Source organism: Entelurus aequoreus, linkage group LG11 (genome assembly GCF_033978785.1).
Source record: "Entelurus aequoreus isolate RoL-2023_Sb linkage group LG11, RoL_Eaeq_v1.1, whole genome shotgun sequence".
NCBI classification, from domain to species: Eukaryota; Metazoa; Chordata; class Actinopteri; order Syngnathiformes; family Syngnathidae; genus Entelurus; species Entelurus aequoreus.
The window spans coordinates 59,947,706-59,971,567 of record NC_084741.1 but is presented as its reverse complement, the minus strand read 5'-3'; the positions used below and the strand labels follow the sequence as shown (position 1 = coordinate 59,971,567).

The 23,862-nt window shown below is 39.7% G+C and overlaps 1 protein-coding gene across 30 annotated transcripts in view; it reads right to left on the bottom strand.

Annotated features, from left to right (window-relative positions):
* Positions 1-23,862, bottom strand: part of rims2a (regulating synaptic membrane exocytosis 2a) — a 305,210-nt gene that overhangs the window by 100,493 nt on the left and 180,855 nt on the right. For 9 of the 30 annotated variants that reach the window (XM_062063655.1, XM_062063657.1, XM_062063649.1 and 6 more), the window contains 11 exons: positions 17,406-17,617; positions 14,334-14,453; positions 12,122-12,221; positions 11,902-12,025; positions 10,044-10,090; positions 8,431-8,543; positions 7,767-7,814; positions 3,583-3,713; positions 967-1,138; positions 672-825; positions 547-570 (listed from right to left, as the gene is read on the bottom strand). In XM_062063655.1, coding sequence (XP_061919639.1) covers positions 547-570; positions 672-825; positions 967-1,138; positions 3,583-3,713; positions 7,767-7,814; positions 8,431-8,543; positions 10,044-10,090; positions 11,902-12,025; positions 12,122-12,221; positions 14,334-14,453; positions 17,406-17,617 — 1,245 coding nt within the window. Of the gene's footprint in view, positions 1-546; positions 571-671; positions 826-966; positions 1,139-3,582; positions 3,714-7,766; positions 7,815-8,430; positions 8,544-10,043; positions 10,091-11,901; positions 12,026-12,121; positions 12,222-14,333; positions 14,454-17,405; positions 17,618-17,803; positions 17,872-23,862 lie in introns of those variants that run through there. The other 21 variants (XM_062063656.1, XM_062063671.1, XM_062063676.1 and 18 more) reach the window with 7 other exon arrangements.

The window sequence follows — 23,862 nt, the reverse complement described above, 5'->3', positions numbered from 1 at the left end:
GAACGGTAGTGTATATATATATATATATATATATATATATATATATATATATATATATATATATATATATATATATATATATATATATATATATATATATATATATATATATATATATATATATATATATATATATATATATATATATATACATACAGTATATACTGTATATATATGTTACTTTACTTTACATGCAATCGGCTTTTACCCTTGGCATAGAGTGTTTATGCCAACTTGAACATTTCAAATCATGTGTAAAACTTATCGTGAATTTTAGTTTCACCTGAAAGCCAAATATCCCATCTTTTTGTGAGTAGTGTTTCAATACGTTAAGTCAATAAAAGACCTGCGTCTGCTACACTGGGTGAAGAGAAGTCTAATTAGGGACACCATCTCACTCCACTGAAAGATATGAGGGAGCAGACACATGCACCCTTAATAGACAAGGGGTTAGAGAATGAAGGCACTCGAATGCATCATTCAAGAGGAGAGCAGACACTTAAATGCACCACAGCAAGGCACTGCCTGGGAGTGCAGGACCTTTACCTGAGTATGAATATGAGCCTTTGTCTGTGAAAGCAAAAGCAGTGCGGTTGAAGTGACACACGGGACATAGGCGTTCACTTGATTCTCAATCAAATTAGGAGGACTTCATCACATGTGATACTTACTCTGCAGCCGCCGCGTTGGGCTTTCTCCGTGGAGCTGCCGACGCTGTGTGTTTGGAGAGGAACGAGGAAGCGGGATGGAGGACACGTCATGTGTCTGCAGCTTGTACCAGTGAGGCTCGTCATCTAGAAGCGCAGTCTCAAGCTCAATCAGGATCTACCAATATTCAGGAAGACCACGGTCATAAATAAATGTGTTTTACACTCATCAATCAATTCATATGAATGAACCAAATCAATACTTTCCCTCTTCATAACGGGCATGATAAGTGTTTTCCTGGTTTTGTCTTGTTCCTACCTCTCCCAGGAATTCGCTCTCCTCCTCCCTCACTCTGGCTTGGTCCCACAAAGTGATCTCCAACATGCGCTCCCGAAACTCCCGCCGGTGCACCGGTGAATACATAAAGGTCTGGTTCCATTTAGGCTCCAAGGATTTCTTTACTGTTTTTGTTCTCCTCTTGCTTTTGTCACTGGAGGAACAATAATTCAAACTATTTGTATTTAGAACCATGACGTGAACGAGCCACAAACAACAGCAACACAACACAATGCGAAATGTTGGGAGTAGAGATGGGTACCTTTGGCATTTTAACTGGTACGATACCGGTACATGGGATCAGATACAGTACCAGTACCAATTTTCAGTACTTTTTTAACAATTTTTATTTTTTATTATAAAATATAGAAATTAGCTGATTATGATAACTGTGCTGTCCACGTGTTGTATCTTGTTTTACATTTCTTAATCTCATTTGCAGGTATTATATAGTAGACATTGCATGCAGTTGCAATTCTAAGACATTAGTTGGCAGTAGTGTATTGCCAAACTAGGAAGTACTCTTTGCCATGAAGTTGAATGTGCCGGTCTGGTTTTATGTTATGCCCCACAAAGTGTCTATGCTGTAAGTATTGTACTTAACCATGTTGTTGGATTTTAATGTGCATCTCAGTTGTAGTTTTCATTACCAGATTTAGAGGTGTTGAAATTGCTATGTAAAATCGCTAATGCTAATCAGTAGCATGTATATGGTAAAGCCAATGTGAATTAGCATTAAACGAGCCCATTTAGGAAAAGTGCAGCCTTATTTTACGATTGAGCGTATTAACATACTTGCTTTGTTGGCATGTAAAATTGCAACATTGCTTAGAGCAGGGGTCTACAACTCAAATTGGGGGGCGCAAGAGTCTGGGTGAGGCTGGGCAGCACAAAGTACAGTATTCACTTCAGAATCACGTTTTAACCACGTGAATACATTTGTGAACCGCTTCTACTAGCAGCCATAGTGACACTGAGCTATGGTTAGGCCTTAAGTCATTATAAATGTAAAATTTAATGTAAAAATGTTATATTTTGACACTGTGAGTTCCCCAGGAGATGATCCGAGACAATGCAGCTTAAAGGGGAATTGCACTTTTTTGGGGAATTTTGCCCATCATTTACAATCCTTATGTAAAACAAGTTTTTTTTATTAGTATGCACTCTAAATAGTAAAATGGTAAATGGATTATACTTGAATAGCGCTTTTCTACCTTCAATGTACTCAAAGCGCTTTGACGCTATTACCACATTCACCCATGCATACACACATTCACACACTGATGGCGAGAGCCGGCATGCAAGGCCCTAAACACCCCCCATCAGGAGCAAGGGTGACGTGTCTGTCACTAGGTTGGCATCAATTACTGTACAAGGTCTGCTGTCACTGGGATGCCGACTGATATAATGTTGTTATCCATCCATCCATCCATTTTGTACCGCTTATTCCCTTCGGGGTCGCGGGGGACGCTGGAGCCTATCTCAGCTACAATCGGGCGGAAGGCGGGGTACACCCTGGACAAGTCGCCACCTCATCGCAGGGCCAACACAGATAGACAGACAAAATAACAAAAATTGAAAAGAATAAAAATAATTTAAAAAAATAAAATAAATAAAAAATAATGATAATTAAAAAAAGAATGTTGTTATAATCCTGTTTAGATGAAGAATGCCAGTTAATCCTCGCAAAGAAAAAAGGGAGTCTTTTCATGTATTTCTCACTATTCCCGGTTCTAAATTGGCAGTCAAAGTGTACCAACTTGTTGGATTATGTCCTAAATCCTTCTACTATCCAGGTGAGAGGCATTATTCATGATGTAGAATAAACTTCCATGAGCTCTGAAGCGAGAAAGCAACTCACCAGCCGATGATGTCAACATAGTTACACAACCAAGTGATCATGGCGCCGCTGTAAATAGTTAGTTTTAGCGCTTATAATAACAATATCAATAACACTTGGTTAATTTTCAAGTCGTGAAATGTAAATGGAGTATTGTTGGCGGTTTTTGAATGGTTAGTTATTGGATTTTATGGGCGGAGTAGGTGACTTCCCATTGGCTCCATTGTAAGTGGACTTTTATTTACAAGTTAGAATGCATTAAAAAAAATACATCCGTTTACTTGTCTTTAAAGGAAGTCTTTGTATTTCCTAGTGCATGTTTATTGTGCTGTAATTTGTGTGTTTGCACCATTATTGTGTTTAGTATTTTGTGGCATTTAAGAATGTCAGCATTTATTTACTATTAACCGCCAAGGGTGCGCGGGTCACAATTACCCTAAACTATTTAGTTAAGTAGAGGGTCACACAATATGAGTTGGCCAACCACCAATGGCCCACCGGCCACGTGTTTGAGACATCCGACCAAGAGGGACTTTGGATGAGTCCGCTATGAATGCTGAAGAGTTTGAGCCGCACTTTTGTCTGCAACTAGACTAGACGGAACGGACAAAATATGGCGCCGTTAGAATTAAAGAAAATCTGTACATGGTCTTTTTCTCAAAGTTGGTACCCATCCCTAGTCGGAATTGTGGACAGATTGAATAAGTATGGTAATTGTTGTCACGATTAACATGAAAAGTAATTGGCTTTACGCTTACCTTCTATCAGGGAGGAAGTAGATTTTAACATATGGATTCCTGGGCCGACCATCTTCCCTGGGTGGGAGGTCTTTGGCTCCCAGGATGGTGACTATTAGTTGATGGCCGACTTTGTCGTACCACAATTTGACCTGCAAGCGCAGAACAGAAACACAATTCAGTAAAAGGGATTTGTAGCAACAGTAGTGAAAATGCACAAAGGGGATAATGCAGGAGAAGACTCAAATATATATATTTTGTTTTCACTATGTTGACGACAATATGGGGTCTTCTCCTGTATATACCCATTATGGAAAAGATGATTAAGTCGCATGCTTTTTTGTTTTAAATTATAATAATAAAAAAATAAAAAACATGGGCAATGCTAGCATTAGCACGGTGTATTTTTATAAATGTCATATTCCACAAGGTCTGGGAACAAAGAAATGTGTATGTCACCTAAAAAAAACGAATGCTGGAGGAAAAAAAATCGATGTGTGTCGGTGCATGTTTAGCATGTAAAAAGAAGTATGAAGTTTGGTCTGACAATTTATCCAGTTGTGTTTCTCTTGCACGGACAAATAAACACCGTTGATAGGAACTGAATGCAATTGTCTGTGTTTCATTTAATCAAAGGTGAAGTGAAATGCTACATGAAAGATGCGCTAACATTACCAGCATGTGCTCAAGGGAAATAATACTATCCAGCAGTGAATAATGTAATAATGTCTGAGATATTGAACAAAGGGCACTGATATTGACAAATCAATCATGCTCTTTCAAGTGTAATCAAAGGTAGTAAGAGGGAAGTATGGACTCCAAAAGCAGACACTTAGAAGAAGTACAACTCTTTAACAGCGGCCTTAAAGCAATTGGATGAAATGAAAAAATATAAACCTTCTAAGCTTTTGTCCATACTTCATCAAGAATATGATTATGGGGAGGGTCTGCGCCAGCATCTAAACTACCAGCAAACCATGCAGCATTGATGAAAAAAGAATAGTCAAACAAGTTGGTAGATGTGATACTACAGTTGGAGGCTTATGATCAAGTAAAGGTGGGGCACATTACCGGTATTTTTTTATGAACTTCATTACTTTTCTCTTGAGTTTGTGCGTCTGTGCACACAATTTTGCATTGTGAGGCCTTGCAGGTGACATGTGTGTAAGTTCGAAGGAAATTTTAAAAACTTTCTAGGGTATGATGCTATGAATGGATATAACCATACATTCCCCCTAAGATCTTACTAAATATATTCTATCACTGATATATTCAGCAATATCCAAATTTAAACAATGTAATCGATGGGAACATTTGCAATTTAACAGAGTAACTTTTTCACTTCTGATACGATACCGATATTGAAGCTTTGAGTATTGGCCAATACCGATATTGATCTGATATGATATCAGCACAAATCATACATATTTTTATCATTTTTGTAGTGTGGAATGTGAAGTGAAGTGAATTATATTTATATAGCGCTTTTCTCTAGTGACTCAAAACGCTTTACATAGTGAAACCCAATATCTAAGTTACATTTAAACCAATGTGGGTGGCACTGGGAGCAGGCGGGTAAAGTGTCTTGCCCAAGGACACAACGGCAGTGACGAGGATGGCAGAAGCTGGGATCGAACCTGGAACCCTCAAGTTGTTGGCACGGCCGCTCTACCAACCGAGCTATTCCCCATGTTAGAAAAAGGCTTGAAAAAGTGAAATTACTCAAACTGACAACAATGGTCGGTATGATAAACATTAACCTACCGTATATATTATTAACTTTCTAGAATGAACGTATGATGTCTGATTAAAATGAAGTGGAGTGGTAATTGTTTTTGGCGACACCAAGTGGCCACAGTAAGTTATCAAATTAAGCTCATGATCGAGTAAGTTGAACGATAAGGGCAAGTTTGTTACTGGATACTTTCAATCCCACTCCTGCCTTGGAGACTTTGTATATGTAATAATGAAACTATAACTATTTGAAACTGGTTTACTGTTTACTGTATCATATTGTTTGTATCAGAGATTTTAAATGCAATCCAATATAGTTTTTTTGCTGATATCGGATCGATATAGATACATAGACCAAAATTAAAAGGTGCAATGTTGCTAAGTACTATTATCTGGAAGGAAACCTATATTGTTTGTCTGTTTTCACTGCAACATGCAGCCATATACCATCTAAATATGATTTAATTAATAAGGGTTTTACACTTCTCCATCACTAAAACTCACACATGGAATCCTTCAGTCGATGCGTGTTTGTCTGCAGTTACCAAGTTAGTATATCAAGGTAGGCCTACTGAAACCCACTACTACCGACCACGCAGTCTGATAGTTTATATATCAATGATGAAATCTTAACATTGCAACACATGCTAATACGGCCGAGTTAACTTATAAAGTGCAATTTTAAATTTCCAGCTAAACTTCCGGTTGAAAACGCCTTTGGATGATGACGTATGCGCGTGACGTAGCCAGTGAAACAGAAGTATCGGTACCCCATTGAATCCAATACAAAATAGCTCTGTTTTCATCTCATAATTCCACAGTATTCTGGACATCTGTGTTGGTGAATCTTTTGCAATTTGTTTAATGAACAATGAAGACTGCAAAGAAGAAAGTTGTAGGTGGGATCGGTGTATTAGCGGCGGACTACAGCAACACAACCAGGAAGACTTTGACTCGGATAGCAGACGCGCTAGCCGACGCTAGCATCCGACCGCACGGATGATCGTGGTGAAGTCCTTCGTCCTTCCGTCGATCGCTGGAACGCAGGTGAGCACGGGTGTTGATGAGCAGATGAGGGCTGGCTGGCGTAGGTGGAGCGCTAATGTTTTTATCATAGCTCTGTGAAGTCCCGTTATACTAAGTTAGCTTCAATGGCGTCGTTAGCAACAGCATTTTTAAGCTTCGCCAAGCTGGAAAGCATTAACCGTGAATTTACATGTTCATGGTTTAATAGTATTGTTGATTTTCTGTCTATCCTTCCAGTCAGGGGTTTATGTATTTTGTTTCTATCTGCATTTGAGCCCGATACTATCATTTTAGCTCCCTAGCTAAGTTAGCTTCAATGGCGTCGTTAACAACAGCATTGTTAACCTTCGCCAGGCTGGAAAGCATTAACCGTGTATTTACATGTCCATGGTTTAATAGTATTGTTGATCTTCTGTCTATCCTTCCAGTCAGGGATTTATTTATTTTGTTTCTATATGCAGTTAAGTACGATGCTATCACGTTAGCTCCGTAGCTAAAGTGTTTCGTCGATGTATTGTCGTGGAGATTAAAGTCACAGTGAATGTCCACTTCGCGTTCTCGACTCTCATTTTCAAGACGATATAGTATCCGAGGTGGTTTAAAATACAAATCCGTGATCCACAATAGAAAAAGGAGAAAGTGTGGAATCCAATGAGCCAGCTTGTACCTAAGTTACGGTCAGAGCGAAAAAAGATATGTCTTGCACTGCATTCTAGTCCGTCACTCTAACGTTCCTCATCCACAAATCTTTCATCCTCACTCAAATTAATGGGGTAATCGTCGCTTTCTCAGTCCGAATCGCTCTAGCTGCATTGAAAACATTAGGAAAATATGAGGAGGCGATCAACTGACTACGTCACGCTACTTCCGGTAGGGGCAAGGCTTTTTTTTATCAGAGACCAAAAGTTGCTAACTTTATCGTCGTTGTTCTATACTAAATCCTTTCAGCAAAAATATGGCAATATCGCGAAATGATCAAGTATGACACATAAAATGGATCTGCTATCCCCGTTTAAATTTTAAAAAAAAATTTCAGTAGGCCTTTAAGTTACAATAAATCAGAAATAACTTAAATCCCTGTCCCCGAAAACACCCTCCTGCACTGCAGACTTCAACATCCAGTAGAGTATAGGATACAGTAACACAAGATACAGTATAATATAACTTAAACCAGGCAAATGGAAAAGTTTCTTGAATGTTGATTAGTTGTACATGCACTGCCAAGGCAGATTGACATGAATGGGTTAAAATGAGCATTAATAACTCCAATCAAAATGGTGATAGCAACAAAATCATACAGAAGAATGCAACACAATGCACTGCACTGAGAGGGAAACGTGAAGCATCAATTTCCCTGGAAATGCATTTTCCAAAAGAAAAAGGCCAGTCAACAGTCAAGAGCAAAGACCAAAGAGAGAGAGTGCCCTTCAGACAGGGCCCATTACCTGGACCCTAGGGGGAATAGGCGTTGTTCTTCTACTAAGGCTTTGGCTCTGGATAAGCAAAATTAACAACAAAAGGGAAATGTAATAAAACCAAAATTCCACACAACTTCACCCAAAACACAAACACGAGGGGTTTTGCTTTCATTTGCATCTTGAAGAGTTTTGGTAAATACATCGTTTCTGCCCTAAACCTGGCATCTCAATGACAATGATATCACTAACTTGTATCTACAATTTCCCAAAGTAGAGCTATGATTTATGTCCCATTAAGAAAAAGAATTGTACTAAAAAAACAACAAAGAAAAACACATTATGCAAACTTTTTGCAAATCCAACATTTAATACTTGTTGTATATATTCTTTCAGTGCAAATGCTTAACCCATTCATCCCAGGGGGTGGGGGGTTTAAATCAGAAAATGTACACATCCAAACACCAACAATCCAGAGTCGGGACTCAGGTCAGCCAAATAGATGTGACTCTGTGCCTGTTTGCCTTAACAAACTAGCAGACCATTTTCTTGACACGGTTTGTCACTACAAATATTGACAATTATCTAAAACACCAAATTAGATCAGCTGGATGTAGCTCAAGTTCATATTGCTCATAACGCATCTAATTAACACACGAGGCAATTTATCACAAAGTCCATATGTCACACTTACTGAGAGTTGTCCTGACAAGTACTGCGGGGCATCCCTCAGCATGTTGGGACTCATGGGCGACGTGACAGAAATGGACGGGCGATCCATCTTTTGGGACTCAAAAGAACTAGAACCTGAAATATGACATGGAGGCGATGATTCGGGAATATAAGACAACAGAGAAATGTTAAGGAAGTGAAGGAACAACACAAAGACTTCAGTGGCAATATGCACTTTATACCTCATAATCGTGTTAAGCTGATTTTCAAACTCATATTTTTGCACACATTGTTGGCAGGATTTGCACATTGTCTATTCACATATTGTACAAACTTTACATACTTATGCACATTTTTACATTTAAAAATAATCTAAACAACACGTCCGTGTTGGCCTGAGAGACAAACATGCGAACTCTGGCAATGTTCATAAGGTGATAAAACTTTATTTTTATCACTTATTTTTGCACAATTTTTGATATATGGGATATAAGTCAGCTCAGAGTCAAAAAATTACGCCTAGAATTTTTATGAACTGTGTTGGTTTAACATCTTGTAATTTTGGTAAAACTTCAGGTCATATAAAAAAAACAACCTCTGGTCTTACTTGAGCTGTAGTAAATCCACTGCCATCCACGACTTGCTGTCTAAAATGCAGTTAAAAAGGGGATCTATTGGTCGTGTGTCGTCGGGCAAAATATTACTGTGTATCATCAGCGTAGTGAAGCAAATTATATTTATATATAATTATATTCTCTACACTCAAAGCGCTTTACATAGTGAAACCCATTGTCTACATCAGTGGTCCCCAACCTTTTTGTAGCTGGGGACCGGTCAACGCATGAAAATTTGTCCCACGGACAAATTATTTATTTTTTTAATTTTTTTTCATAAAGAAATACAATCATGTGTGCTTACGGACTGTATCCCTGCAGACTGTATTGATCTATATTGATATATAATGAATATATTGTGTTTTTAATGTTGATTTAATTAAAAAAAACAAAAAAAAAAAAACATTTTATTTCTTGCGCGGCCCGGTACCAATCTGTCGGCGGACCGGTACCGGGCCGCGGCCCGGTGGTTGGGGACCACTGGTCTACATATTTAAGCTACATTTAAACCAGTGTGGGTGGCACTGGGAGCAGGTGGGTAAAGTGTCTTGCCCAAGGACACAATGGGAGTGACGAGGATGGCGGAAGCGGAGATCGAACCTGGAGCCCTCAAGTTTCTGGCACGGCCGCTCTACCAATCGAGCCACGCCGCCCAGCGTAACTGTGGAAACTGATAATGTGTCTCCCAATGATATCCTCAAGAGGCAGCGAGTAAATGTTAAAAATAATGGGACCTAAAATTGAGCCTTGGGGAACCCTACATCTTATTTTATGTGTTATAGTATATACTATATTGCGATTATACCACGGAAAGAAGAAAACGTAACTTCAATTCTCTGTGTTATCTCGGACACACGCTAAATTGACAATACAGATTCTAGAATCTTGATGGGTTGTAGGAACAAAAACAGAAAGAAAACTGGACCAAGATTGCAATTCGGAGAGGCAGAGTGAAAGAATAAATGGATTCTTGCTTGATTAATTGGTTTTGTAAACGATAAGAAATCTTGGCAAGACTCACTCGATTCCAGTTGTGCATGTGTGCTGTCTGGTATCCTTGGAATATCTCTGAAAAAGAAACAAATACAAGGGATGGAAGAAAAGGATGAGGTCAAGTGAATCAATAAGCTAATTCTGAATGCCTTAATGACCTTAAGTACAGCATTAGTCTTCATTCGCACAGAAGAACCAGTCAGCAGCACAAAGCAGGTCAGATATAGGAATTCACTCCAAAAAATGTGTCCGTTTGTGTGAGTGTGTGTGTGTGTGTGTGTGTGTGTGTGTGTGTGTGTGTGTGTGTGTGTGTGTGTGTGTGTGTGTGTGTGTGTGTGTGTGTGTGTGTGTCATGTTCTCTAAGCTGAGTCAGAGCCAGGGAGGGAAAGATACAAGTGAAAACATGTGTTGTCTTTTTAAGTGATATATTACTCTAAATCATGGTAGTTGTGGTAAGATACAAGGGGCACTGTTAAATCGGAGACTTATACGGTATCTTGTGGAGAAGGGATGGAGCACTTCGAAATAAAAAGAGATTGATCGGAGAAATGGCATACAGTATGAAGGTAACTACTTTAAAACAATTTCCCAAAGCCCGAGCCCTTATTCCACCTGCTGTCATTTCAGCCAGTGTTCATTCCTCAGACCGCAAGAACTAAACAATTGTGAATAAGCAGATGTGCAATGTCAGAAAACAATTCAGTAACACGGCCACTATCATTCCCAATTAAAAAGAGGACAACATACATACCAACAGCAACTATGTTGGAACATGTTTAACGTTCTAAATCAGACTTAAAAAGACTAATCCATGCCTTTGTCTCCAGCAGGTTAGACTACTGTAACAGCTTTTTCACTGGGCTCTCTAAACAAGCTGTAAAGCAGCTGCAGTACATCCAGAATGCTGCTGCTCGAGTCCTGAATAGAACCAGGAAATATGACAATATTAGTCCAGTGCTTAGGTCACTGCACTGGCTTCTTGTTGCTCAGAGAATAGATTTTAAAACAGTTCTCCGTGTGTATAAGTCTTTTCATTGTCTTTTGTCAATGTACATCTTTGACAAGTTATGGAGCCATGTGAACCATCTCGAGCTTTAAGAACCTCAGAGAGTGGTCTCCTGCCCATATTCAGGACCAAACATGGTGAAACTGTGTTTCAGTTTTATGATTTTACAATCTGGAATAGCCTGAAAACAGTTTTTTTTAATTGTGCATATGACAACTGAAAGTATGTATGAAGGCGCCCGCCACCACCGACTCGTAGAACATCTTCATCATCTTTGTACAGGCGTTATTATTGGTAGATAGTTTAAAATATTGTTTTTCACTTCCTAGCAATGTAGTTGATAGGAAGTTTTGTTTGCCCTGTTTAGACTTGGTGTCGTAAAGTGCCAGTAACTGTCATGAATGTGACAATGTTTTGTTTTGAAAGGTCGAACAGGACATGGAGCAACAGCTTTTTTGACCGTGCTTTAAACGTGTTTGAACGTGTTAAACGTATGCAAATTTGACTCACGTGTTTGTGCTGACGTCATCTGTATTATTTATTGCTATTCTCGTTACCGTTCATCAGGAAGAAAAGTGAAAATAAACCCTGTCATTTTTTTATACTTTGGATCGGCATCAGCCCGTTGTTATTGTGGGACGCAGGAACAGCTGATCAAAAGAAAACCACGCGTCAGAAACGTTATGCCCTGCCGAGGAAACGGCAAATGAAGGTTAGTTGCCGTTACAGTACCCATTCCTAATATTTATGTTTATATTTTTGTTGATAAATAATTATTTGGATTCTCTTTGAAACCAGCATATCTTGAAGAATGTCGAACATGCTCAGAACGAAGAAGTGCCATGTGAGGTGTACTTTGAAAATGGTCGTGGGCACTCACCCGATAGGCCGTGAGACCACCAGTTCCACTTGTGGCTCAGGCTTGGATTCTAGAATGATATTGTAAACTTCTTTAAATGTGGCTCCTTGCAAAAGCTTCCCGTTCCACTCCAGCACCTGGTCACCTGTAAAAACAGCAGATTTCATAAGATACACATGTCCCACAAGTGTAACGATGAGCACTGCATGTCATATGTGAATGTTTGGGATGTCCTTAATACCTGGCCTGAGGTGCCCTACAGTATCTGCTAGACTCCCTTTCCTCACTTTAGTGATAAAAGCACAAAGTCTACCAGATTCTGTCATCTTGCCTCCGACCACCTGCAGTGAAAAGGGAAGGAGATCATATTAGTGTTAGCCTTTTCACACACAAACAATTAGTATAAACCCTCGAGTTAAAACTAGAGCTGTCAAAATTAATGAGTTAACTCATGCGATTAATCACAAAAAATGATCGCACTAATCATGCACACCCTTTGATTAATCATGCAATTTATTTTGACCGTACAAGCTCTTTTACCTTAACCGCTATACGGTCAGTGATCAGATCAATGCATACATCCATACAAAAATAAGTGAGGAGACTCAAAATTTCACTCCAAAATACAGCCTGCAAGAACTTTAGATACAACTGTTACCACGTTTTATGCAAATAAATGACATGCATTCAAGTAACATGGTTAATAACCTTCCTGGATGACATTGGGGTTATCCAGGGACAAATATTGAGGTCTTTTCTTAAGAAAATTTTAATTATGCAAGCAAGTAATCAAGACTTAGACTTAGACTTCCTTTTATTATAAGAAGGGAATTGTGTTGCATTAGCTCGTTGTAGTGCAGGATAAAAGAGCAATAATGTGCAGATTAGGGCTGCAACTAACGATTAATTTGATAATCGATTAATCTGTCGATTATTACTTCGATTAATCGATTAATAATCGGATGAAAGAGACAAACTACATTTCTATCCTATCCAGTATTTTATTGGAAAAAAACAGCATACTGGTACCATACTTATTTTGATTATTGTTTCTCAGCTGTTTGTACATTTCTCAGCTGTTTGTACATGTTGCAGTTCATAAAGGTTTATTAAAAAAAAAAAAAAAAAACCTCTGTGCATGCGCATAGCATAGATCCAACGAATCGATGACTAAATTAATCGGCAACTATTTTAATAATCGATTTTAATCAATTTAATCGATTAGTTGTTGCAGCCCTAGTGCAGATATAAATAAATACATAACTGTACAGATAAATATATTGCACTTTTGCATATGCATCCATGTTTATGGATGTATGTTATATTGTCTTTATATTCCTGCGAGTTAATCTGTTTTTGGGGGGAATTGAGTAGATAATTATGATGTGTTCAAGAGTCTTATGGCCTGAGGGAAGAAGCTGTTACAGAACCTGGAGGTTCTGCTACAGAGGCTGCGGAACCTCTTTCTAGAGTTCAGCAGTGAAAACAGTCCTTGGTGGGGGTGGGAGGAGTCTCTACAGATTTTCTGAGCCCTGGTCAGGCAGCGGCATTTTGCGATCAACTGTGATTAATCATGATTAATCCAAATTCCAAAATGTGATTCATCTAATTTAAAAAATGATCATTTCACAGCCTTAGTTCAAACACAAGGCATTGCTTATGCATAGCTGTAACACCTTCCTACTAAGTATGGACACTTCAATACACTTTCCAAATGGAAAGACAGTGACAAAGTAGTTCTAAGGTATGTTTGTTTTTGTCCTTTGGGGCACATCCATACTAGTAGTTTTCTGTGATTCTGTACATTAATGCAAGCCTCTGGGCAAGATCTGTACTGTAGTTGTAAGACGCCGTACTCCACTCTCCTCATACAAATAAAAACCCTGCTTAATGGAGACTGAATGCCAACATACAAAGGAGCTTAGGGAAGTCTGCTAAATGAAATGGCTTTATGTAACAGGCTGAGGCCAAAGCCAGGGGCTCGCAGAGGAGAAGGGAGAGGGGTGGACTGCGAGGGCGAAGCTTGCAGACTGAGTGATAGACTGACTGACTGGACTGCACACTGCACTTAATGCTGCTGAGGAGACTGAAAATGCACAAAGGCACTGAGCAGACACAAATGTGCATTTTGATGGGACTCATTTAATCAGTAATCCCTTTCGCTAACCCTTTGCTGCCCTTTGTTCTCGTTCCTTTTGGTAATCAAGCCTTTTGGACTCGAGTTATTTTGAAGCCTAATTTGGTATAGTCCTAATACGGACGGGGCGAGAGTATGTGGAGCTGCAAGATGTGCTCCAGTAATTTCGGTATCCAGCATGCTCATTAATAATCATGTAGTTGTCAGGTCCCATTGAACAATAATAGGAAGTACAGCTATGATGCAATGAGAAGTTGGAACAAACAAGCACAGTCAGTGACAGGACACAATCGACAAACATAGAAGGTAAGCTCACCTTTAGACCAAGCAGAGCTCCTGAGTCTCGAGGCACGCTTCCATCTTTCATTCTCTTATTGAGCAAAATGCGCCCTATTAGGCGATCCCCGTCTTTGGACGGCTGCCATGTCACCGGATGCTACGAGGTCAGAGCAACAACAGACCTTGTGTTTACCAACTTGATTGTGATCACTTGAGGTATGTTCATAGTGAATGAGGGCATTTGGGGAAGTGTTCATTCACTTAGGGGACAGAAAGTTCACACAACTCAGCGCTACAACATTAAACTATGAAAGTTTTGATAAATAGGAGAATAAAAGATCAAAGGTGCAGTCTGCAGTAGGCGCTAGAAAAATGTAAGCCTAAAAAATTAAAGGACACCATTAATGCCTCGCTAAACTTGACACATTTAGGAGTTAAACGTTGCAAAAATTGCTATTCAGCTATTGGCGTTATTGCCTGTCAATTACAGTGGAACCTCGATTTACGAACCCCCTCATTGTACAAACTTTTGGATGTACGAGCCGCAGCCAAATAAGAATATGGTTTGGTGTAAAAACCTTCTCTAAGTGTACATCTACCCATTCGTGCTTGGCAGCATCGCAATTGTTCGGTCAGCACAGTGCTGCTGTTACCTACTTTAGTGCTTTTTAATCATTTTTTTAGCCTTTTTACAACGTTTTCTAGTTTTCTAACTCAGTATGAGTCCAAAGACATTAATTAGCGATGCGTGGTTTGAAACTTTCAGGAAGTACCACAGCATTGTCAACAATACCCCCCATTCTCCTCCCTTCCACTGCATGCAAAGAAGATTAATCAACAAGGTAAAGTGGATTTTTTTATTTTTTCATTCCTAATCATTGTAGCAACCTGGCTGTTAAAGTTAAAGAGTTTTGTGATTTCAAACTCTGAGTGCACCACAGGACTAGTGATTGTGTGGGCAAGTTGGCAGGGCGGTTGAAAATGAGGACCGTTCAGCTAGTTGTTGTTGGTTTTGACTTTGTTATTAAATAGAAAGTTGATCCATCACCCCCTTGTTATGTTTGTTTGATACAGTATACACTACTGTATAGCACCTTATGATGTGTTCAAAGTATGGACTTTTGTCTAGGCTGGAATACATTTTTCATGTTTACATTATTTTTTATTTAGACATTTGCTTCAATATACAAACTTGTGTATTTCACAAACCCCCTTCAAGAACCAATTAAGTTTGTAAATCGAGGTTCCATTGGACAGCTGTTCTGCACAGACATGCATTCCCGTCGCGTGGTCGTATTGACAGGAGAGGTCTTTGAGAACAAGAGATAGGGCTGGGTACCAGTCACATCTGAACCGATACGGTACCAAATACCGGTACCTCTTTGACGATACTTGGTACTTCTGTGTGTTTATAAATAATAATTGTTTTTGAGATTAAAATACATTTAATTGCAATGTGTAAAAATGAACTGATTATGCTATCCAGTTGTTATATCTTGTTTTATTAGGATATTTCAGTCCTAGATGTTAGATGGCGGTAGTGTATAGTTTATGATGTGTTGGCTAATCAGTTCCACCCTAAAACGTGTTAATACAGTAAGTATTATACGTATTACGCACCACCTGTTTGATTGTAAGGTGCATCTTAGTTGTGCTTTACATTAACACATTTGGATGTGTTGCAATCGCCATGTAAAATCGCTAATGCTAATCAATAGCATTCAATAGCAAAGCCGATGTATATTATCATCAAGCTTGTGCATTTTCGGGAAACTAGAGCATTGCTTTACTTACAGTACGTTGGAACGTATTTTGAGTCAATTTTTGGGGGGGCATTGAAAATTGCAACATTACCTAGAGGTAGTTTGGCAAAGTCCGCTCTCAGTGCTGCTTGAGTGATTACTAAGTACCGCTGTACGAAGAGTTGGCAACCTGGCGTGACGTCACGCGTAACCCAGGTACCGTAAGATGGCACCGTTAAGACTTTTTGCTGTGTGTATTAGGTGGGACGTACAGTATCTTGTAAGGTTAAACCACGAAGAGGCCGGGTTATGACTGTGTCTCGTTCAAACGCGAGCGCTCTCATCTGCAAACAGCACCTTCAAAATAAAACAAAATTGACAATATTGAGTGTGATGTCCAGAGCTTGTGTGAACCTGTCAGGAGTGGTAGGGCTGGGGGTGGAGTGAGCGTCATGCAGTGCCCCATGCAGAGTAAAAGCAAGCAGCCCTGGCACTACTAAACCAGCTCATTAAATTGGGGGCAATAAGGATCAGAGTCTCACACGGGGTATTCACTACACACACACAGAACCAGCGCCGAGTGGAGTTGTCAGGGGGACAAGAGACTATGAAAGGGCTAAAAAAAAAAAAAAAAAGGTCATATTTGATAGAAGAACACAATGAGGGAGACAGATATAACAAAGGATGAAAAGCACACTGAAAACAAACAGCAGTGGAAGGGGAAAAAAGAAAAACACATGTTCTAATATTTTGTGCAAAACAAGCCCAATTTTCCTTATTGTGTGTGCTAACAATCAAGGTTTTTTTGGTAAGTTTTTATATGTATAGAACAAATGAGTGGAATATTGGCCAGGGGTAGGTTTCAACTGGATTGGTTGCTGTGGGGCAGGGCAGCAGAGTGAGAAGGACAGCCTACGTAAAGGTTTGCCTGCCGCTCTTACAGGACCTCTGCAGAGCAACAACACAACAAACGGAAACAAGCATGCAACTAGGAGAGACCCACATTCCTTTGTGCCATGACAAACAGAGAGGTTCAGTGTCAGTGGTCGTCTTTGCAACTACTGTAAGGTTTGTGGTTCAACTACGGGTGAAGGGGGGGGTGCAAAAAACAGCAAGTACAAGTAGCAAGCAAAGAGGGTGTCCCTGCAAGACGTTTTCAGCCACACCAAGCAAGGTGCAGCCAAAAGTAACCGAAAACAAAACAAAAAGGAACAAAATCGTAAAAAATAAATAATTTTCTACAATGTCAAATAAAAACCCCAAAAAACAAACATCTCACCTATTTACACTTAGTGACACAGAGCAAACAAAGACGGGGAGGTCATATATAGATAAAAAAGAATATGCAGGCTAGATTGTCTCAGTACCTTCTCACTATGGCTATGCTCCTCGTTTAGGGTAGTGCTACTGCACGTATCAACTCCCGAGTCTTTAACTTGCGGCTCACACCACGCCAAGTCCTCTTCAAATGAGTGTCCCCCAAAGCGCACCATTTTCTTTTGCCTCTCAGATAAGGTGTGTGCCGGCTCAGACATAAATGCCTGCTCAATTGTTTTTCTTTTTCCCCTTTGACTGTCCCCTAAAGGTGTGGGATAAAAACAGAAAGAAAACAGAAAAACAACATGCAAAGGTGTAAATAAAACAAAGGAAACGTGAGATGACAAAAGACTCTGGAACACAGGGGGGATGAGGGGAGGAGAAGGAGAGAGAGAGAGAGACGGATAGAGGTTACGAGGCAGGAGGGAGGGGGCTCCGCATGTCTCACCAAAGACATTGGGGAGGCCTCGCTGCTATGCCAAGACGCATGGTCCCACCAATGGCCATCCAAATCTCCTGCAAGGTGGGGGGGTAGGGGGGGTGCACGGACACGAGAGAGGACAGCAAGAAGGAGCAGTGAGGAGACCACAAACCACAACAAAGACACAAACCAGCACACTCACTGTACACACACAGACTCATGTACACCAACATTATATATATGATTCCTAAGGAAAAATTACAGCTCAGGTTAGAACGTGCAAAGTACCGATTTGAATAAATACGCGCAAAAAAAAACCCAACCTAAAACCTGCACGTGTCTGCATTGCTTAGGTGGTAGACTTGCAGTTTACTAGAGGATGCTGGTTCCCTCAAGGCCTGACGAAACAAGATACTGAGCTCCCAGTCATTAGTCAGTGTGTGCATGCTGATCACCTTCCATGGCAGCACACATCATCATTACTGAAATGGGCGAGTAAGCAACACTGTAAAAAGTTTCATGTGGTAGGAAGAAAGATGCTACGGTACAGGTGTCGAACGCACATTTTACGTGGCCCGCGATAGTTTGGAAAAAATGTGCCTCGATAAAGTACTTAATCTGTTCTTACCAAATGTATTAATTTACATTTTTCCCATTTTGACAGAAAAAAAAACACATGTACTGCATGCAGTTGCATATCTTTTTAACCTTAATATTATGTAATAATGCAACAAATAATATACATTCCACAAAATGTGTTAAGAAATAAATGAATGCTTAAATATCTACTTGACTTATATCATCCATCAAATTGTACACAGTAACGATGACAATTAATTTTACGGTAAAAAACTGGCTTGTCAGTTGCCAGAATTTTATCGTAAAATACAGTGAAGCAGTAAAAAAAATAGTGAACATTCTACAATAGAATTCTGACAAAGAAGGTGACAGTTTTTTACAGCAAATGCTACACTTTTTTTTTTTTTATATTTTACGTAAAAAAATATAAAAACGCACAGGCAATTGTGTACAGTGAGATTGTAATAAGACTAGGGATGATACTCGAAACCGGTTTTCCCGGTTGTTCGATAAGAAAAGAACCGAGTCCTCGGACTCGAATCTCTTTTTGAGAACCGGTACCCGTTATCGAGACCACTATAGTAAAGAAAAAGAGTTGGTTCTTTATTCGAATCCCGCCCCGACCAGAAATGCTCCGTGAGACATCACAAGAAATGACGTCACGTAGCTCAGTCATTAGGCGCAGATAGGGAAAGCAGGAAAAACAATGGACCGGAAAAAGCGCTCCAAGGTGTAATAAAGTTCAAAACAAAAGGTATAATCCAATGAATAACTTTACTGAGAGATTTGAGCAGGGTACAAACACATGACGAACACTTTTACGACCAACCGGAAACATAGCAACCAGGCTAGCAACGCACCTCCTTTACGGCAGCTGTCGCAACATTCTTAAAGCAACCGCAGCACATACATATATGACATCTCCCTTTTTTAACTTTAGTTTTTCTTTCCTTGTAAACAAAACAAAATCACACTGTATATGTGTTGTCTGTCTAATTATAAATAATGCAGACGAGGCGTGTTGGCTGAGTTCTTGACGTTTACTTGCACAGCATGCTCATAACCTCATTCTTAGCTGCCAGCGTGACGACATGCAACAGCACTTTTCGGGGCTACCGCGCATGCTCACTCCCGTTGCATGCTGGGTAGTGTAGTTGTTATATGCCCTAGCTCATAACATCACATCTTTCCCCCTATAAAGAAATAATGTTAACTCAATAAAGTGTATTTCTTTTTTTAGCTTTAACTTTTCATTTATTAGCATTGTAACCACATTTGCAAACAACTTTTCTCTTCATAGAATTTTCTTCCAATAAAGAAATAAAGTGCAACAATGTCAAAGCATCATAACAAACAGTTATGTCAAATAGCAGCAGAAGTGCACTTTTTGGAGAGCTGTATTATTTTCAGTTTTGTGCCCAAGGGACTGATTTTATTTAACACTATATTATTATTTATACACCTATAGTGATCACAGAGACAGGTTGTTTTTGTGTTACTGTATATATTTGTTTTTCTGAAAAATCCCACTTAATATACTTTGGGTAACAACAGTCAATATTTATTTATTTTATTATTTTAGGGGGGTAACAGTCAATATTTATTTATTTATAAGATTTTATTTTTTTCTTATATAATAAAAGTGAGCTTTTGTTAAACCAAATATTGTTTGTTTTTTTCCATATACAACAACCTATCTGGACTCGATAAGAGAATCGTTAAGGAATCGGTTCGATAAGAGGATTCGATAATAGGCTCAAACTCGATAATTTCTTATCAAACATCATCCCTAAATAAGACGACTCCTTACACATTTATATTTAAATATTTTTTAGTTAAGCGACCTTCTGAGGGCAGCTATAATTAAAACAAGTTTGACATACATCCATATACCAGTATATTATATATATATATATATATATATATATATATATATATATATATATATATATATATATATATATATATATATATATATATACATATATATATATATATATATACATATATATATATATATATATATATATATATATATATATATATATATATATATATATATATATATATATATATATATATATATATATATATATATATATATGTTAGGTCAGGAAAAAACACACAGGCTATCTCATCCCTTCAAGCCTGTTTCCCTGCTCTTTCCTGTCTCATGCAAATGAGACTTTGTGGCCCCTGTGCACTTTTTCTGCAGTAACAGTCAAATACGATGTGCAGGCCCTTTAAAGTTCAGCAAATCAGGGAGTTAGGGGCCGGTACGGAGAGCGAAAGCAGATTGGCGTATATTACACTTTGAAATAAAATTTTCCCCAGAAAACTACAGCTATAGTCTTTTTTTCTACACCAGAGGAAAATAAGGAGATTAGCCTCTAGGTCAAAACATTATAGACCTAGGCCTTGGAGCTGTAGACAGAGCGCCTCTGCTTCCCAATAAAGTCTGGAGCCTAACAGGAACAGCTAACAATTGTAAAAAAAAAAAATTAAAAAAAAAGAATCCACTTTGATGTCGTCTGTGGCTGGGAGGTGATATAAAGATGTGTGACAATCTGAGCAACCAACAACACCGCGGCTGTTTATTGTTGCTTTGACATGACAGCAGTCCTATGAGGTAGAGTGCAAGAAAAGACAATAGCATATCCTTACCAGGGCAGCTTTAAAGTCACGTGGAGAGAAAATTGGCGAAAAGGGTGGGGTCATTTAACTTAGACTAACTGTAAAAAGTCAGTTTTCCAGTAAGTAATGCAAGCTCAAGAACATCAAAAACTTTATTGAAAGGCAAAACACAGCTCTTGTGGTCTCCAACATGCATAATAAAACAATCTGATTATGTAATACATGCATTACTATAAACCTTATAAATAGCCATACAGCGTACAGCTGAGATAGGCTCCAATTCCCCCCGCGATCCGAAAGGGACAAGCGGTAGAAAATGGATGGATGGATGTACGGTGCTTTAAAGTTCTGTTCAAACACTGTTTAGCTGGATCTGTAGTAGCTGAATGGAGGGATTCAGAATGCAGTGACACATAGCCTTAACTGACCTCAATCTAAAGTGCACTAGGAAGAGCTTAGAAAGATGAGGCTCTGATTACAGCTGTTGTCATTGCAAGAGAGGACACAGTAAATATGAACCGAGCATGGATATAGAACCATTCCAACAGGTTAGTATCTGTTCATAACGCCTCATCCTTTCTACTTCCACACTCCAGATGAAGTGTGACAAGAGTTCCCCAGGAAAGAGTCTTGCATTGACATTTAGTGTGCAGAGCTCCTCTATGACACAGAATTCCAATGCTTCTGTTAGTAGTAGTACACTTGTTGTGTTTACAGATCAGAAAACTGAAGAATACTTTCTGAACAATTATGATGAAGAGGATTAAAAAATATCCTAATATGCGATGAGGTGGAGACTTGCCCAGGGTGTACCCCGCCTACCGCCCGAATGCAGTTAAGATAGGCTCCGGCAAACCCCCCCCCTAAGGGACAAGCGGGAGAAAATGGATGGATGGATAATATTGTGTCCAACGGTAGCAGTGATACAATCATCACTCACTACATCGCGCTTCAACTTTTAATCCATCCATCCATCCATTTTCTACCGCTTGTCCCTTTTGGAGAACATGCAAACTCCACACAGAAAGATCCCGAGCCCAGGATTGAACTCAGGACTACTCAGGACCTTCGTATTGTGAGGCAGATGCACTAACCCCTCTCCCACCGTGCAGAGGGGTTAGTTTTATTCGACATTCGGGCCTCAAAGTGCTTCACTGAGAACTGAGAACCTATCATTCATTCACTCCGCATTCATGGTGGTAAGCTATAATTGTGGCCACAGCTGCTCTGGGGTAGACTGAAGGAAGCGTGGCTGCCAATTTGCGTCTTTGGCCTCTCCGACCACCACCAAACAATCATTCTTATTAATGCACCAGTTTGAGCGGTATTGGGAACAAGTTGGTTGAAGTGTCTTGCCCAAGGACACAACGGCCATGACTAGGATGGCGGAAGCTGGAATCAAACCTGGAACCAATCGAACAAGTTGCTGGCACGGCCGCTCCACCATGTGAGCCACGCCGTCCCAAGTTAAGAGTTAAGGGTGAACACCACTAAACTGTACTCAGAATACGGGACTCTACTATATCTTCACTGCGACAATCTCTAGTTGATCAAGTTTCGGCACAATAACTTTTTATCTTCATCTCCAGCCTCATTAATAACACATGTCCACATTAGTGAGACTTTGACACTAATGTGGACATCAAAAGACAACAGTGGGACGTAGCATCGGACATTCAGCACGACACTTCAGGCTAACTGAGACTGCTATTAGCTATCATGAATTTACCATGAATTGATTACGTGGACCCCGACTTAAACAAATTGAAAAACGTATTTGGGTGTTACCATTTAGTGGTCAATTGTACGGAATATGTACTGAACTGTGCAATCTACTAATAAAAGTCTCAATCAATCAAAAAAATCAACATGTCTGGGCAAAGTGGAAGTGAACTCTGTATTCCAGATGCATTTCATCTTCCCACATCAATAACACAGCTTTTGGCGTGAACTATGTGGAATGACAATGCAGGACAAGCATTGCTAACAAATAACAACAGTGCTAAGGATCGGAGCTGCAACTGTTGACCACGTTTTTGCAGGGCGACTTACCCCGTGGTTTCAGCACATGGAAGCCCAGTTCTAACTTTGAGGAATTACCCAGAACGTGACACAATGTTCCCACGCCGTGGCTGTGTTTTAGTGGCCGCGTGATGGCTATAGCATTGGGGACGGCGTGGCGCGGTTGGGAGAGTGGCCGTGCCAGCAACCTGAGGGCTCCTGGTTCAATCCCCACCTTCAACCAACCTCGTCACTTCCGTTGTGTCCTTGAGCAGGACATTTCACCCTTGCTCCTGATGGGTCGTGGTTAGGGCCTTGCATGGCAGCTCCCACCATCAGTGTGTGAATGTGTGTGTGAATGGGTGAATGTGGAAATAGTGTCAAAGCGCTATGAGTACCTTGAAGGTAGAAAAGCGCCATACAAGTATAACCCATTTACATTTTGAGGATCCTCCGGGCTACCGGTGAGTACTGTAATTTACAGTAAAACACACTAAAGGCTACTATGTTGGGTGAAATGAGTGTAAAGTTAAGTTAAAGTTCAAGTACCACTGATAGTCACACACACACTACACTGGATGTCGTGAAATTACCCTCTGCATTTGACCCATCTCCTTGTTCCACCCCCTGAGAGGTGAGAGGAGCAGTGAGCAGCAGGGGCGGCCGCACTCGGGAATCATTTGGTGATTTAACCCCCAATTCCAACCCTTGATGCTGAGTGTCAAGCAGGGAGGTAATGGGTCCCATTTTTATAGTCTTTGGTATGACTCGGCCGGGGATTTAAGGTGTGTGTTATTTCATGTTTCGAAGGCTTTTATAATGTGAAAAAAAGATTTAGAAGGTTGTAAACATATCTATTTATTCTCCAACTA